General features: G+C 62.3%; 1 protein-coding gene and 1 long non-coding RNA gene across 4 annotated transcripts in view; one reads left to right on the forward strand and one right to left on the reverse strand.

Annotated features, from left to right (window-relative positions):
- ULK1 (unc-51 like autophagy activating kinase 1) overlaps positions 1-16,955 on the reverse strand; it is a 24,463-nt gene extending 7,508 nt beyond the window's left edge. For 2 of the 3 annotated variants that reach the window (XM_046639755.1, XM_046639756.1), the window contains exons 1-16: positions 16,596-16,955; positions 16,174-16,266; positions 16,051-16,092; positions 7,434-7,466; positions 7,058-7,094; positions 5,991-6,164; positions 5,833-5,906; positions 5,413-5,514; positions 4,295-4,353; positions 4,122-4,204; positions 3,572-3,622; positions 3,152-3,240; positions 2,188-2,341; positions 1,292-1,352; positions 1,003-1,092; positions 350-475 (exon numbers count right to left, since the gene is read on the reverse strand). In XM_046639755.1, the coding sequence (XP_046495711.1) occupies positions 350-475; positions 1,003-1,092; positions 1,292-1,352; positions 2,188-2,341; positions 3,152-3,240; positions 3,572-3,622; positions 4,122-4,204; positions 4,295-4,353; positions 5,413-5,514; positions 5,833-5,906; positions 5,991-6,164; positions 7,058-7,094; positions 7,434-7,466; positions 16,051-16,092; positions 16,174-16,266; positions 16,596-16,706 (1,379 nt within the window). In that variant the 5' untranslated portion in view covers positions 16,707-16,955. The remainder of the gene's footprint in view (positions 1-349; positions 476-1,002; positions 1,093-1,291; positions 1,353-2,187; positions 2,342-3,151; positions 3,241-3,571; positions 3,623-4,121; positions 4,205-4,294; positions 4,354-5,412; positions 5,515-5,832; positions 5,907-5,990; positions 6,165-7,057; positions 7,095-7,433; positions 7,467-16,050; positions 16,093-16,173; positions 16,267-16,595) is intronic. The other variant, XM_046639754.1, reaches the window with a different exon arrangement.
- LOC124226442 (uncharacterized) overlaps positions 16,210-17,403 on the forward strand; it is a 17,749-nt gene continuing 16,555 nt past the window's right edge. Inside the window, exon 1 of the long non-coding RNA XR_006885307.1 lies at positions 16,210-16,329. This is a non-coding gene — a long non-coding RNA (uncharacterized LOC124226442). The remainder of the gene's footprint in view (positions 16,330-17,403) is intronic.

The raw sequence follows: 17,403 nt of genomic DNA on the forward strand, positions 1-17,403 counted from the left end.
GGACCCTGCACTCGCTCTAGGGCCTGGCACACGGTGGCCCTGCACTCACCATGGGGCCTAGCACTGGGGGACCCTGTACTTGCTATGGGGTCTGGCACTGGGGGACCCTGCACTCGCTGTGCAGTCTGGCACTGGGGGGCCCTGCACTCACCGTTGGGCCTGGTACAGGGGGCCCTGCACTCACTGTGGGGTCTGGTCCCGGGGACCCTGCATTCGCTGTGTGGTCTGGTACAGGGGGCTCTGCACTCACGGTTGGGTCTGGTACTGGGGACCCTGCACTCGCTGTGTGGTCTAGTACTGGGGACCCTGCACTCGCCGTGGGGTCTGGTACGGGGGGCCCTGCACTCACCGTTGGGCCTGGCACTGGGTGGGCGACTGCAGGTTCTGTTCAATGCGCTGGTAGTTCTGTACCTGAGTGGGGACTGGGATTGGGACAGATGCACCGCACCTGCTGCTGGAGAACGGGCCGGCCCGGCTGCAGGGGGTAGAAAGGTTGGGGGTCACTGGATATGGGGTGCTGGGCTCAACCCCAGGCCCAAACATCCTGGGGCAGAGGCCACCCTGGGGAACCTGCTTCCTCATCTCTGCACACACCCAGCGCTGCTGCCATTCAGGCACTGGGGACTGTGCGCACCCCATCCCATCCACTCTCTGCCCCAGGTGACTTCTGGTTGGGACCAGCCAGTGGGACACCCAGTAGGAGGTCAGATAGAAGACAGGGAGGCAGGACCAGCTCCAGAAGCCTGTGTCCACCTGGCCCTGCAGGCTCAAGGGTGGTGGCAGCGCTGGGCTCTGGCAGTTCCTGCAGCCCCCCACCCCGGGGTCTACGTCCCCTCGACCCCAGTCCCTTCTGCTGGACCATCTGCAAGGACTCGGTGTCCAGCCAGGCCTGAACGAAAGCAGGGCCTGACTCAGGGCTGGGGGTACCATGACACCGAGGAAAGACCTAACTCTGGCTCCGGGCCACTCACAGCCCCTCCCTGGCCCTGGGCCCCTGCTTACCCTGAGGGGCTGGGGGAGCTGCTGCAGGGCGGGGAGGGAGACGGGGTCCGGCCATGGCTCCCCAGGCCAGCCGAGGCCACTAGCGAACTCCTGGTGAGGACAGAGTGGATAGGCAGGGCTGCACCTTCAGGCCAAATGTGTGCAGAACCTGGCCCTCCCAAGGACACCGTCCTGCACTGGGCACAGCAGACCTGGCCCTTCCCAGTCGTCTAACCCAGGCGGGGCAAAAGAATAGCCTGCAAGAGCCAGTGCTGTCTCCCCAAAGGTGAGGGCCCAGGGCAGGCCTTACCCACTGCACATCAAGCTGTCTGGTAGGGGCTTGGCACCAGCCGCCTCGGCCACCAGGTCACCTGCAGATGGGAGACGGCTGAGGCTCAGCCCAGCGCTTGGGCAGTGTGGGACCCTTGAGCGCCAGGGACCAGAGCTCTCGTGTCTCCACTTCAATCACTTGTACTGAGAATTCCTTTTGCCTCGCTGGACCTCAGGGCTCTCGACGGAGACCCTGGGATCCCCCTCAGCAGCCTTTAACCTACTCCAAGCCAGGCTCCACAGCTCCCCATCTGGGACCGACCCCTCCTCCAGGGCCCCTGGGTCCCACATCTGCCCTGTCCACCTCCTCTCCCAGGGCCCTATCTTCCTGGTGCCTTCCTGGTGCTGCCAGAGGCAGGATAGGGGCTGTCCTATCCCCCTGGAGCCCAGCCAACAGGCTCAGCATGAGTCACCGCAATTCCTAGTGTACACCAGGGCCCGCTCCAACGCAGCCCAGGCCCAGGGGTCTTGGGGAGGCCAGCAACAGCGAAAGGAAGTGATAGAGTCCAGGGTCATGAGCAGAATGAGGACCCAGACAGGGCTTGGGAAAGCCATACCCACCCCAGAGGTCTGAGCACCTTCGCTCAGCAAACACGGAGTGGGTGGCAGCTCCATCACTTGGAGCAGGTGCTCTGGACGGGGTGCTTTCAATACGCAAACAAAGACGAGACAAGGTGCTGGGAGAGGGTGGTTGCAGGGCCAGGGGTGTGGAAGGCATGACCTGGCCCACAGACCACCCGCTGACCACTGCGAGGACTAGGCTTGGACTGTGGCCAAGCTGACCTGGTGTGAAGCTCCCAGAAGCCCACTCTGAAGGCCCATGGGTGGACACAAGTCTGCAACCACATGCACATGTGCACATGGCAGCCCCCTGACCTGGAAACTGGGCCGGGACCATGACGAAGTCATCAGTGTCGCAGGAGGAGTCCTTGCTGCTGGCGCCCGAGTCCCGGGAGCCCTGCAGGAAGCCGGCGGCGTCGGCTGGGGAGGTCAGCGTCTTCTGTAGCTGCTGCTGCATCTCCCCCAGGGACTGGGAGTCAGAGGAGAGACCACTGAGACTAGGCCCCAGGGCCTGGGTGAAACAGGGCCACGGGTGCTGAGAACGGGGGTCTGCACGTCACTCTCCCCATGGGCCACTCCCTTCCTTTATCTTCTGAGATGCCACATGCCAAGTGGAGCCGGGACCCCATGGGACAGTCACTGGACGAAGACAGCCCGCTGCCCAGGGCAGGGGGAAGCACTCAGCTCCTGGAGCTCCTGGGGAGGCTCCCTTCTCTATCGGTCCTGCAAAGGCCCGAAGGGGGGAGTGCTTCGGGGGCATGTGCAGGGGGCAAGCTGCCTGTTGGCCAGCCCTGCTCTGCACTCAGCACATGGGTGTCCAGAACACCTGCCTTCAGACGTGAGCAAGAGGTGTCTTCACCACCAGCCCAGCCCCGGCCTGGCAGGACAGACAGACAGAGGGATGGGGGTTCTAGCTCTGAGCCCCAACACCCCACCTCTTGGACACTGTGGAGACCCCGTCCCAACCCTGTGCTGGGCTGCACGGGGACACATGTCCACCTAGGTCTGTACATCTCCACACATGTGCGTGTAGTGTGCACATGGCTCTGAAGGACGGGGACTGATGGATGTCAGGTTGGCCTGGAGGACAAGGAGAGGCTAACAGGGGCCTTCACCTACTTCTAACGCTTCAACATGCCACAAGCAGGACTTGTCCACCTGGGTCTTGACCCAATCAGACGACACAACAAAAATAATGACAGCGCCCTGACTGAGGTCCATGCAGCTCTGAACCCGAGGGGAGGGAAGCCCAGGGCCCAGCCCCCGGCAGGTGACTCACCGGAGGGGAGGCCAGGTGGGAGGTGGAGCTGCTGCTGGAGCTACTGCCAGACCCCGAGCTGGGGTACGAGGGCACAGGCACAGGTGGAGCTGGTAGAGGGTAGGGGTCAGCGTGGACGCTCGCTCTCTGTCCCTGTAGACCCCATCCCACGGCACCCCACCCCACGCTGCAGATAGCTGCTGGCCTGGGCCCCTCAAAACAGAGAAGCCAGGGATGGGGAGGGCAGGGCAGTTCACCACCCCACACCCCTGCTCCTGACCTGTGGGGGCCCCAGCTCCACCCCCACCTGCTGCACCTGGTCAGCACAGCTCTAGAGTCGACCCCAGGGGCTATGGCCCAAGGCCGCCCTAGGCTCGAGGAGGGCTGAGGAGCCAGTAACCCCAACCTTCTGGGTGGCCTCGGGACCCTCAGGGAACTCACACTTCTTCACAGTGGCACTGGCATCAAGAAAAGGGTGATGGAAAAACTCATCTGCAAGAAGGAGGGTGAGTGATGCCTTGCAGAGCTGTGACTCCAAGTGTTTCCTGGGTAAAGGAGGCCCCCCAGCTTTTCCCTGGGGCCCGAGCTCCAGTGGCTTTGGCAACCATCCCAGCCAGCACCACGCCAGGCATCGAGGGAGACAGACCCCAGCTGGTGGCTCCTCCACACATCTGACCCCATCTGGCCGGGGCCAGGCCCCACCCATCCTGCCCGACGGTGGTTTCCCAGCAGTGCTTCCCATTGCAAAACTGGGGGTTTACAGCCTATGCTGCTGGGAAAAAAGCTGTGGGCACTGGGGAAACCCACCCTGCCACCTCCAGAGTGGCCCTTGGGAGCTGGGAGCAAGCAGGATGTGGGCCACCAGGGACGCAGCTAGAAGGGCCCCTGCCCCAAATCGGTGAGCCCTACAGGACCGGATGAGCGGAGAGGGGCTTCTGGGGGTCCTGTCCCCCATGCCTTTTGGGGGCAGCCACCCAGACTGGGCACTCACCGAAGTCCATGCGGTCTTTGTGGTTTCGCTGCAGCAGAGCCAGGAGCAGCTGTCTCAGTGGGGCTGAGGTCTCCCGAGGGATGCTGGGTGGGGCCAAAAGATGGCGTTGACAGGGCAGCCTGGCTGGGGGGTCTGCCGGGAGGAGGGGCCTAGGCTGGGGGAGGGGCACTTACATGGGGACCAGCGTCTTGTTCTTCTCATAGAAGAGGCGCAGATCTTGGGGGCTGCTGGCCTGGTGGGGGACGATTTGTGAGTGCCCGGCTGCACTCAGCCATTGCTCCTTTCAGAGCCTTGTCCCGTGCATTCCCTCGCCCAGGACTGCTGGCCCAGACTTGCGGGCCCCGACACGCTTCCACGGACAGGCTTCCCTGATCCTCCCGTGTGGGCTGGGGAGCCGTGGGGACTGTGGAAGGGCAGCCAGGGGGCTGGAAGCAGGGCAGCTGGGCCTCCCTCCCACCCAGGGCAGCCTGGTGTGGGTGCATCCAAGTGTCTGGTGTGATTGTTTGTTTCCTTCTTGAAATTAAAGAGCAGCCTGGGCACCTCACCCTGAAAAGGGCCCCAGAATCAGCTCGCCCCTCCCAGTGGGTTGGCCCCCAGTGGGGAACACCCAGCACATGTGTGTTCATTCACTTATTCACTCACTGAGCACTGTTGTGTGCCAGGCACTGGGGTACAGCTGAGACCAAGACGGCACCCTGCCTCCCTGAGGCTGACACGTCAGCAAGGGCAGCCCTCCATGTGCTCAAGCAGGGAAAAAATGGCAGGGGGGAAGGGGGGGAGGGAGCAAGGGGGGCCAGCCTGGGTCACTGGGCAGTCAGAGAGGGCTGTGCGGCAAGCAGATGACAGATGAGGGCTGCCAAGTTGGGCCATGAGGTCACGACAGCGTGCAAAGACCTGCTGCGTGGGCTCGGAGCACCAGGCCCTCCGGGGTCCCGCTGCAGTGGGCCACTGCTTTCCAAATGTGGGGCATGCCTTAGAGCTTGGTGTCCTAACACCAATTTAATGGGTCACGCCAGCAGTGGAATGGGTGGGAGGGAGGCCATGAAACTTGGTTCAGATGTACACACAGACACACAGAGATGCACCCGGGGCCAGTGGGGGCTCCGGCCATGGCCCTGAAAGGACTGCACAGCAGGGAGCTGGAGGCCACCTCACTCTAGTGAGAGAGGCTGCAGGATTCTAATGGCTGGGGGCCGTCCTGGGACCCAAAGCTGAGTGTCAGGTGGAGGGTGTGATCTGGCTGGTCACCCCAGGCCCAGCACAGCCTGCCTCTGACCTGAGGCCCGCTCACCTGGAAGGGCGCCTTCCCGGTCAGACACTGGTACACGATGGTGCCGATGCTCCACAGATCTGCTTTCCCGTCATAGTGCTGGGACATGATGACTTCAGGGGCCTGTGGCATATTAGAAACGCAGCTCAGTGCAAGAATGGACACTGAGCGTGCAATGACCAAAGTCTGGCACCACCCAGGCGCCAGCCAATCGGGACAGACACCAGCCAGGCGCCAGCCAATCGGGACAGGCACCAGCCAGGCACCAGCCAATCGGGACAGACACCAGCCAATTAGGACAGACACCAGCCAGGTATCACCCAATTCACAGATCTGGTGGGAAACAACAGTACAGCCACACTGGCTACCACCCAAGGTAAGGCCACAGGATGGGACTCAGCTCTGGAGACGGGCAGCAGGGGCTGGGGCCGGCCCACCTACCATATACATGGGGGAGCCGCAGAGCGTGGCCGCCATCATGTTGCTCTGGAGGTACCGGGCAAAGCCGAAGTCGGCTGCGGGTGAGGAGAGACACGTGAGGAGGGCGCCGCAGCCCCAGCCTCCCCGGCCCCTCCCTGGCCCTACCGGCCTGGCCTCACCGATCTTGACGCGGATGTTGTTGGGGTTGGCGCGGCGTCCGCTGGGGTTGGACAGCAGGATGTTCTGGGGCTTTAGGTCACGGTGGATGATGCCTTTGCTGTGCAGCAGCCGCATGGCGCCCGCGATCTGCTGCAGGAAGAGCCGGATAGTGTCCTCGCTCAGCGTCCGCATGGCTGTGGGGAGACAGGGCTCAGGGGGGTGCAGCTCACCCAGGCACCCTGGACAAGGGGCTGTGAGCCCAACAGGACAAGGATGATGGATGACGTGGACCCTGGGGGAGAGGCCTCCTGCCCAGTGCCACTCTTATGCTACACCCTGGAAAACTGCCATGAAACTCTACTCTCCTGCCTGGCACCTGAGGTCTCCAGGCCCCCATCACTCACACTGCAAACACATGCTCCTGTCCCCACAGCCCATCTGCTGCTGGCTCTGTCTGGAACCTTCTTCCCCCCATGCCGCCCAACTCCGACCTGCTCTCAGTATCACCTCCCCACGGCCACTCTGTGCTGCTGCGAAACATGCCTGCTCCTTCCTGAGTTCATGATTACTTCCGGGAGCTTCCTCCCCCAGCACTCACAGAAAGCACCACAGCCAGCAGCTCTGTGAGGAACAACGCCCCCCCACGCTGTGCCTGGCCCTCAATGAATGAGGGGCTGAGCAAACTGACGACAAGCAGTGAACACAGAAGAAGCCACCCTCCACCTGGGGCAGGGCCCTAAGGAGGCCCGCCCCTCTGCAGTGAGCCAGGCCTCACCGGGGGCCCAGGGTGCTCAGGATGAGCGGCATCTTGCAGAACAGCCAGCCAGATGCCTCAGGGACCCTGCAGGTCTGAGGGGCCACATGGAGGGCAGGCACCACATCCCGGCAGACCGCCTGGGGCCCCACTCAAGAGGGGCCCTTCCAGGCCGAGTCCACCCTGCAAGGCTGTCCCTGATGGGGCTCTGCTTCCTGATGGGACAGGAGGACCCATGGTCGCCATCAGGGCTGTGCAGGCTCATTCACTCAGGGCCCGCTCGCAGGCTGGGGCAGGGTGTGCGGCCAGCCCAGTCCCAGGACATCCACTCACTGTGCAGGTAGTCAGCCAGGTCCCCGCCGTTGCAGTACTGCAAAACACCAGGGAGACATCTTGGTCAGCAGCTGGGGCAGACCCTCCAACCCTGCCCAGGTCTTCCCACCACCCTATGCCAAGACATCTGCTCCCTGCCCGGGCACTCAGGTGCCCTGTTTCCTCCCTGGGGCAGGAGTCCCCTGCAATCTGTGCTTGAAGAGGTCAGTGGGGGCGCTTGTCACCCCTCGGGCACCTGCTGTGGCCACCAGAGCTCCTGGTGCCAAGACCCAAAGCCCACGGACATGTGGACAACTTCTAACCCCCAGGTGAAAGAGGCCCAAAAGCCAGAGGGACTGGCCTCCCTTTCCTCACAGACAGGCCTACAGGGACTCACCTCCATGACCAGGTAAACGGAATTGGCCATTTCCTGCAGGACACAGAAGAGGCACTAGTGAGAGGTGGAGGGGAGGGCACCCTGCCCCGACTCCAGCAGCCCTCTGGGAGGCCCATCTGTGCCCCAGAGCGACTTGAGCACTCAGCACCCCCACGTGCCCGCCACACTCCACCTGCGCTACAAGCAGGAGAGGCCAAAGAGCGTGGACACCAGCTGGCCTGGAGGGCCCCAGGGCCTTGTGTGTCAGGACTCAGACTGTCGGTTAGTGGTCAGGAGATGAGGACGTCTGAGAGCCCAGTGCGCTTTGCTGTTTTGTTTTTGAGGCTATTTGCAGGTGGGTTTGAGTGACAGGAGAAGCAACCATTCAGAACACTCCATTAGCCCAGTCTGGGGAAAGAGGCTGAGGTCTCAAAAGGGTGTCAAGAGTCAGGTGTGGACACTGCCTCCCAGGAGCTCAGCTTACCATTCTCTGAGGGGCGAGTCCTGGCCCAGTGTACCCACGGCGGGGCGGGGGGGAACACCCACGCCCCCAAGAAGGGACACGGCCAGGGTGTAAGGGCCTTGACCCTCATGCTGCAGAAACTGCTCAGCTCCTGGCCCCAGAATCAAAGACATCAACAAAATTCTAGGTCAGTGCTGCCAGCCCACTGCCAGCCCGCAGCTCCAGGCCAGCTTCCGGCTCAGTCCTCAGCCACCCATGGCTTCGGGGTGCACTGCCATCCTCAGCTCTGTCCACCCTCATGAAACTGAGGAGGAGCCTGGTGCCGAGGCCAGTGCACAGACCCTCCGCCCCTAGCAGTCAGCACCCTCAAGGCGAGGTGCCACCGGGGCTCCTCCTGCAGCAGGGTGCCACTGAGAGCCCCAGGTCACCATTGAGTCCACAGGGGCCCAAGAAGCCAAGCCAACCAGGCAGGCAGGCGGACTCCTGACCTCTCTGCCTCCCACCACCAGGCCCCCGACTCTTCCCCAGGCAGGGTCTTCCCTAACTGAGGGGGGCTCTGCCAGCCAAGAGCATGGACCCCCAAACTCCTTCAGCAGGAGCACACCATGGGGCCTTGGGAACAGGGAGGACGCCCCTCCCTGGGCCCCAGCACCCATGGCACAATGCAAAAGGCCCTCATCCATGGGCAGCTCCGATGTCCAACCCCCACAGTACAGGGGGCAAGTCTGGAAGCTGGCCCGAGAGCTCTCAAAGCTGCCTGGGGGCGGGGAAAGGGAGAGATGGCTGCAGGAAAGATATTTCTAGGTGGTCTTCAGGGGAAGGGACCTGAGGTCCAGAAACAGAGACCAGACCCCCAGGAGCGGGCTACCACCTTCCCCCCAGTTCAGGTCCCAGGGATGACCCAGAACAGCCCTGGCAGGACAAAGGACCCCTGCTCAGACCCACATGCAGTGGACAAAGGAATGGGGACACGAAGTAGATGGGTGACACTCCATGTTTAAATGTCAGCCGCCAAAAACAAGAGAAGCCCTCCACGCTCCCAGAGTTCCACAAACAGAGAGGTTCTGTGTCCAAGCGGGCATGCCTCAGGGAGCGAGCTGAGTAGAGCACTCTCTCAGGGTGCAAGGCCGACATGGAAACCCCTTGGGCCTGGCTAGGCATGGGACAGGCAGGCCTGCTCCAGCATGCCTCCACCCTGTGCTCCCAGGCCCGACACTCTCGTCATTCAGGCGTGTCCCAGCAGGGACGCAGAAGCCTTCCAAGGTGCCCAGCAGGCCCTGGCCCAGCCTTCCAGGCCAGCTGTGGGGGAGAGATAACCCAGGGCAGGGACCCGAGAATCCCCAGTCACACGGGGGCCGCTGGATGGCTGGGGGCCAGAGGGAGACAGAGCCTAGGACGGAGGGAGACGACGAGGGCGGAGGCAGGCGGAGGCTCTCAAGCAGCGAGGGCAGGGCGGGTGCAAGAGGTAAGGACCCAGAAATAGCCCAGGAGATCGCAACACCCACTCCCCGTGACACCCAGGCCACCTGCTCCCTCGCCTGCTATCACCCTGACCGTGGCCACCTCCAGTGACATGCTGAGTGTACTCCCAAATTTACTCCTCACCAGTGAGGTTGAAAGGGCAGGGGGCCCCCCATGAGCACTCTTGTCTCGAGACCAAAAGGGCTGAGCCCCCTGGCCTAGGCCACACAGCCGGATGGGGAGAGCCAGGACTTAGCCCCAGGAGATGCCAGCTCTAGCCTGTCCTCCCGACAGTCGGCACCCTGCTCCCCAGGAAAGCCCCAAACTCACCCACAGAGCCAGGACAGGCAGGACAACGTGACAAGGACAGACGCAGCAGGCATCCCTGCTGAGTGTCCCCAGTGGGTCACGACACCATGCGCGGCTGTGCAGGCTATGGGCTGGGAGGTACGACCACTGCCCTGCCAGCCACTTCTCCCCACAAAGGCAGGGGCGCCCCCGGAACCCATGACACCCTCCCCCAGAAAGGAGGTCACTGTGGCAGAAGTGACAAAAGAGTCTCCTTTGTGCCCAAGAACCCCCACCCCCGCCAACACTCCAGCCACAGGTGAGCTTCCAAATGCAATGCCAGGCACCCTCCTGCCCAAGACCCCAGCCATGGGCCACCTCTGGGCACCCCCAGACCCCACTCAGCCCTGCCTGCAGGCTCAGTGGCCCTAGCACTCCCAGCCCAGCTCCCTGACAGCCCCAGGCCCTTGCCCCTCCCTGCTGGCAGGAGGTCACAGCTCGTTGTCGTCACTTCCCCAGAGGACCCCTTCCCTAAGACTCCCCTGAAGCCCTCCTGGCACATCACGGGGGGGGGGGGGGGGGGGAGGCTCTTGGATGCACAGGGCTGTGGGGGTCTCGGCTCCTCTCCTCCCTCTGATCTCTGTCCCTCACCCAGGGGGGTCAGAGACTGCAGCGTTCCTGCCCTGTACCCGAGGTCAGCCTCATCCCCAGCAGGCCCTCGCAGGCACACGCAGACTCGGGGCCACCACCCTGGAACAGAGGACAGCTTCGACAGCCCCTTCAGCCTGGGGTCTGGCTCCCTGCCTATGAGCTTGGCCATGGAGGCACTTGGAGCGGGCCAGCCTTCATGTGCTGACTCCAGCAGGCAGGAACCCAGGCCACTGCCGGACGAGGTCAACACAGGTGGCTAGGGCTTGGAAGCAGAGGCCGGCTCGAGTGTATCCTCAGCCTCCCCCGGACCCATGCCAAGGCCAAGCCAGGTCCCAGGAGAGCCCAGCAGCATCACCCCGAGCCCTGGCCGGGACGAGAAGATGGGCCCAACCACATGGCCAGCAGCGCACGCCCAGGCCCTGGGCAGGATACTTCTCTAAGAAGATGCATGCACAACTCCCTCCCTCCCCAGGGCCTGGCCGCCCCATCCATCTGGGGTATGCAGTTACTGCTGGGTGTCTCTGACCCCGCTCTGGGGAAGCTGGCTCTCTGGGCCCCCCCCAGGGGGCAAGGAGAGGTCAGCACGGTCTCGGTGGCCACAGCTGACCTGCCCCTGCCCAGCCTACCACCCACCCATAACCTAAACAGGCCTCAGGTTCCACCTCTGCCAGCCCCCACATGGGCTAAATTTGGTTTTCACAAGCTCCCCTGGGCAGTGAGTGAGGACCTAGTAAGCAGGCTCTAGCGACCAAGCCACCTCCTTGAGGGTCAGTCTAGACTCAATCTAGACACTTGAAAGGACCAAGACTGGTCTGGGGCTCCTAATGATCACACCACCCCAGAGAGGGCTCACCTCCTGGGGAAGGCGGACAGGAGCTACTGGCTATATTGCCGTCCTCAGGTAGCAGGTTCTCGGCAGTCTGTCACATACATATACACACACACATATATATACACACTTTCTTTTTTTGCTGAGGAAGATTGGCTATGAGCTAATATCTGTGCCACTCTTCCCCTATCTTGTATGTGGGATGCTGCCACAGCATGGCTTAGTGAGCACTGTGTAGCTCTGCACCCAGGATCCAAACCCACAAACCCTGGGCCACCAAAGCGGAGCACACGAACTTAACCACTACACCACCAGGCCAGCCTCGAGTCTGTTATATTATTAATACGTAAATACAAACGTATTAGGTGGGCCTAGGCATGGGCCCACCAGACCCCACGTCCTGCAATGAACACACGGGCTCGCCTTCATCCACAGTCAACCCGCTACTCTAGGACTGGGTAGATCCGACAGATCTCATAGCCTATTTAAGGGGAGAAAATGGGGCACAGCGAGGTGCTGCAATTCTGCTCCAGTCACGGAGCCGGCCAGGGAAGAGGAGAGCTGGGCTGAGACCCAGAGTCCTGACCACTCCACTGTGCAGCCCCCAGGGAAGTGGGTGGTGAACCCAACCTGTGCACTTAAGGCAGACGACAAGGCAAAGCCTTTAAAGGGACAAAGAAACGGAGCCATCTCTTGGTGGCATGCCCACAGGCCGTGCGGACAGGGCTGCCCGGGCATCAGGGCCAGGTGTCCTGGGCAGCCTTGCACGGGTGTCCAGGCACGTAGGAGGCCGCCCCACCCCAAGGTGCTAAGGTGCTTTGCCTAATAGGATCCCGGTTTCCGCCTGGGTCGGCCTGGGGCGGAGGGGGGAGCGGCAGCGGGCAGCACTGACCTAGTTAACTCTTCGGGAGCCGGCTGTCTTGGCTCCAGAGGGTGGCAAAAGCCACAGCTGAGGCCAGGACAAGCCGCCCACAGGAGCAGAGTCACTCCCCGCCCCCAGGCTGGGCTCTCCTGGACAGCTCCCAGAAGGGAAGGGATGCCTGGCCCCACCCTCCTTCCTGGGGAGCCTCCTCAGCTGGCCATTGTGTGCTGGCAGCATCCTGGGGGCTGCAGCCTGGCCTGCTCCAGGAAAAGCAGGGGACACTTTCAGGGGAGAGGGGGGAGCATGAGCTGGTGCAACCCCTCGGAAAACACAAAATCTACACATTTCTCCCGGAGACTCACCCAGCCCTAGTTGGTGGGCAGCCCAGTGACACTGCAGATCTGACACACACAATGCCCACGGCAGCTCTGTCCTGGGGCACCGTCCCAGCGCGGCCCAGGACGGGATGCAACAGAGCAAGCAGAGACACAGCACCCCTGGTGTGAGGCCGAGGGCACGCCAAGACAGGCTGTAGGCATCCAGGGCCCAGGTGCAGGAGCACCAGCCAGGAGGAAGTCCTCACAGACAGCAGGACCCAGGGTCCCTCTGGGGCAGAGAAATGCAAGGAGCAGGCTTCAGGGGCTAACCGAGCTCTACTCCTCACCCGCATAAGAGCCACACAGGTGCCTCCTGTATCGAGCACTTGGTAATCTGCGTTTTGCACTGTCTGGTATGTAAATGTTTCAAGATTTAAGTTAAAAAAATAGATAAAACAATAACGCAACTTGGCAGGCAATTTCCAGAACTGCCAGGCCCTTGTCTTGGAACCTGGTACCAAAGGGCCCCCATGCTGCCCGAATCCCACCCCCACTCTGGCCTAGCCTGGCAGCCCAGGCCCTCTCAGGGAGGGGAGCATCTTGGGCTCACCTGCCTGGGCTCACAGAGCCCACTGCCAAGAGCCAGGACTCTGGAACGTTGTCCTGAAAGAGCCTCCCCTTGACTGAGGTCCCAAACTGGAACTCACAAGGAGCTGGCTGTCTGCCCGCCCAGGGTGAGTGAGTCACATCCAGCTGTGTGAACCAGCTGGATGGCGTGCTGGCCTGGGGGGCGAGGGGAGGTTACTGTCGGCAAGGCCGGTGACCATCAGCCCTCCTCAGGGCACACTGGGCAGGGCTGGTCCTGGCTGCACAGTCTATATCGATTCCTGCAGTGGCTACTGTCCCTGGGCAGGAACACACCCAGACACCAAACAGCACACTGGCGTGAGACTAAGGGCCCACTCCTCTACCACTCGATGGAAGGCCAGGGGCTGCTGCCTTCCCATGGGTCTGGGGGCCTCAGAACAGAGCACAATCCAAGGGGCCCATCTCCTAGGCACCCATATCGACCTGACAAATGTCCCTATTCTGTAGAGCCCCAAAACAAAACCACCTCAACAGACAAGAAATAACCTGAGGGAGAGGACTGGCAACCTATCAAGAGAGTGCTTCCCTTAACATATAAAGAGTTCCTACAGATCAATAACATTTATATAGCACTTAGTACGTAGCAAGCACAGATCTAAGCACTTAACATCTGTCGACTCAAGGTGTCATCACAACGACCCTACAATATACATAGGTGCACTGTTATCATCTCCCACTTCACAGGTAACACTCAGGCACCAAGAGGCTGCGTAATCTGCCCAAAGTCACACAGGTAAGTTGATGGGGGAGCTGGCTCAGAGCCCACGCCAGTAAGCACAGTGCCATCCAGCCTCAGTAAGCAAGACCAAGGGGAACACGCGCCTAGGGCGGGAGGCACCTGCAACACTCACGCACACGGAGAGAGGCTGAGCCACACTGAGAATAAGCAAAAACCAAAACCATAAAAGATGCCATTTTCCACCCCTCACTCAGGCCCAGATGACAGGCTGAGACCCCACCTCCCGGCCAGGCTGTGGGCAGACAGTCCCTCCTGAGGGCAGCGCCGCTGGGAGGCCGCCGTCCAGCCTCCATGGACCACGACACAGCAACTGCCCCAAGGAAGGCCCGTGCCTCTTCCCCAGGGGCTCTCCTTCTAGGAACCCACCCTGCAGATGCACACATGGCAAAGGTGAGTGCCAGGACAGTCAGGACCACACTGCTGATGTGTCTGAATCCCAGAACAACCACCTGTCCCTCTGTGGGGGGTTGACGAGGTCAGCCATGGAACATGGGGCAAAGGAACACTACAGCTCCAGGTAACACCCACAGCCACAAAGGCAATAGCAGCCAGCACTCACACAGTGCTTACCATGACCAGTCTCAACCAAACAGTTCCATGGTCTCTGTTTTACAGAGGGAGAAGGAGGCACAGAGAGATTAAGACATTTGCCCAAGGACACACAGCTAGTTTAAGCGGCAAAGCCAGGACTGGAACCAGGTTGTTTAGCTTCAGAGTCTGGGCTCTGGACCACTGTGCTTGGAGGTGGTAACCTTGAAGAGGGAATCGGGAGGTAATTTTCTTGGGAGGAGAGGAGTCTAATTTCTGACATGTGGATTGAGACAGTTATATGAGGTGACACGGAACCTCTCCAAGAAACACGCTTAAGTGAAAAAAGCCACAGTGCAGAACAGTGGATGGTGTGGCGAAGAGTACGTGAGAATGTGTCCCTGTCCCCAGAGAGAGGCAGAAACAACCAGCAGGGGTGTGGGTGCCTCTAGGTGACAGTGGAGCTCCCCTGGGACAGGGACAGGAGAACTACCTTTTTCCTCGTCCCCTTATGTACTATTTCCCTTTTTTGAGCCAAATCATTTACTACCTATTTTTAAAAGCCATGTTTCCTGGGTCCCGCGTGTGTCTCAGACAGGAGTCTAAGGACTCAGGGAACCACCCAGCACCTGAGCCCCAGCGGAGGTGCCTGGCCCCTGGATGGGAGAGGCCACGCTGGCCTCTAAGCAGTCCTCAGAGGAGGGGAAGCTGCAGGGCTGCCAACCCCGGAGGAAGCGGCACTGCCCGCAACCAGGTGTGTGGCTGGGACAGACAAGGGGAGGAGGAGGGACACGGGAGAAGAGGGGAGGGGAGGATGGGGGCGGGGAGGCGGCTGCCCTCTTGGCCCCAAGACACAGTGTCTCCTGCCTGGCTTCCAAGTATTCGCTGCCTACTGACCTGGGCCCTGCCCAAGTCACCTCATGTCATGCCTCAGCCCAGTTCTGACGGGGGAGGGAACGGACAGGGGAGGAGGCCACCAAAACACAGACAGCCGGGCCGGGAACTTCCCCTCAGCCAGGGGCTGGTCCCGTGGCCTCGGTAAACAGGTTTCAAAACCATTAGTCAGCACTTTGGCCCACAGATCTGCCGCCTCAGGTTCCCAAGTCCCCAAACTGGGCAGCCAGGGTCCCGGACCCTCGCCAAGACTGGGCCCCACGGCCAGGCCCAGGGCCCTGAGGGCAGTGGGGGACGCTGGCCACGGCCTAGGCCTAAAGTGGCCTCATCAGACAGGCGACGGCCTCCTGCCGGGGGTGGCCAGCCCGGACTGCCAGCAAGAAGGAGTCTCCGTCAGCCCCTCCCCCAAGTCTGACGCAGGGAAAGGCCGGCCAATGCCAAGCCGCTGGAGCAACGTCAACAAACAATCATCCAGCCCAGACAGGTGGGCCAGGCAGCCAGAACTACCCCGGGCCTGCACTGGAGACAGGACTCACGGGGGACCACTGGGTCAGACACCCTGGGGGTCACACTACAGCCAGACCTCACTCACTTGGTGGTCAGAGTAACTCAGCCTGGCCTGCGTCCACTGCTGGTGCCGGTGGCAGTCAGGCAGCAGGAAAGGTGGGAACTCTCCCAACATGCCCAGAGGCGCCCAGGCCCCCACACTAGGCTGAGGATGGGGTCTCCAGGGTCTGTCAGGCCTTGCAGCTGTGCAGGCCAGACACCGGTCTACACACGGGGAGGCCCAGCTCCTTCCTCCAACAGAGACGTGGGACTAGGACTGGAACAGCCCACGACCAGCAGGGTCTCCAGGACCTGGCTAGCTTGGGATCCAAGCCCCCAGGGCCTGACGCTGTTCCAGGCCAGCCTGCGAGGGTAACGCACCCCCCGCCCACCACACCAGCCCCAGCCTTACCTGGAAGTCATACAAAGCCACGATGTTTTCATGTTTCAATTCCTAGGACAGAAACCCAAGTTTCCTGTGAGTGAGGCAGCTCACCCACCACGCTCTCCCCCGCTGCTTCCAAAGCCCGCTCACCTTGAGGATCTTGATTTCCTTCCCCAGCAGCGTCTGGGACTTGGCGAGGTTCTTCTTGTTAATGCACTTGACCGCGACCTCCAGGTCGTGCTTCTGAAAACCAAGTGCCCACGTTCCTCAGGGGCCGGGAACCTCTCGAAGGCCGCCCCAGGCCAGGTAAGCACCTGGCGGTCCCGGCGGTGGGGGTCGCCCGGGGGATGCGGGGGACCCTGGGGTAGAGGGGTGAGCTCCCGGGGGATGGGGGTCCCTGGGGATGGGAGGCTCCCGGCGGAGGGGGGAGTGGGTCCCTGGGGGGATGAAGGGGTCCTCTGGAGATGAGGGGGCTCCCGGGGAGGTGTAGGTGTCCCAGGGGCTCAGGGGTCCCCGGCGGCGGGGACGCGGGGCCCCTCGCCGGGGCTGCGTGCGGCCCGCGGGCCCCTCACCTCGCGGTGGCGCCCCTTGAAGACCACGGCGAAGGCGCCGTGCCCGATCAGGTCCTTGCGCGAGAACTCGAACTTGCCCACGGCCTCCAGGCCGCCGCGGCCGGGCTCCATGGCGCGGGCGGGCGGGCTCAGGCGGCGCGGGCCGGGGGCGGCGGGCGGGGGGCGCGCGCCATCGGCAGGCCCGGCCCGCTCCCGCCCGGGCTGCTGATCCGGCTCCGGCTCCGAATCCGACCGCGATTCCGATCCCGACCCGGGTCGGACTCGGACTCGGGATCCGAATCGAGCTCCGGCGAGGAAACAAAAGAGCCGCGGCCGCCGGGCCCCGGAGCCTGAGACGCCGGCGCAGGCGCAGTGCGCGCCGGGCGGGGGCGGGCCAGGCCGGAGGGGCGGGGCCGGGGGCGGGGCCTGGGAGCGGCCGCGCTTAGTGGGTGGCGGGGCGGCGGGGCGGGCCCTGTCGGGGGCGGGGCCTGCGGCGGGCCCGCCCCCTTGGGTGACCGGGGGAGACGGGCTGGCCGGGGCTCGCTCCCCAGCCGGTTCTCCCGCCGCAGCCTAGCCGCACGTCACTTGTCGGCGTGTCCCGGGGATGCACAGTTGCCATAGCCGCCATTAATACCTGGGGCGTGGCGTGTGTACCCCAGGGCTGGGGACTGGATAGGATAAATGCTTAGAAAAAGAACGGCTGCGTTAGCGGTTATGTATTTAAAACTGCGTTTGATAGTAACACTTGTCCCCCGAATTGCACCAAAACCTAGGAAATAGCCCACAAGTTCATCAGAAAGGAAAGGTTACACAAATCTTGGTGCCTCCT

The sequence above is a fragment of the Equus quagga genome, chromosome 15 (assembly GCF_021613505.1).
Source record: "Equus quagga isolate Etosha38 chromosome 15, UCLA_HA_Equagga_1.0, whole genome shotgun sequence".
In the NCBI taxonomy this organism is placed as follows: domain Eukaryota; kingdom Metazoa; phylum Chordata; class Mammalia; order Perissodactyla; family Equidae; genus Equus; species Equus quagga.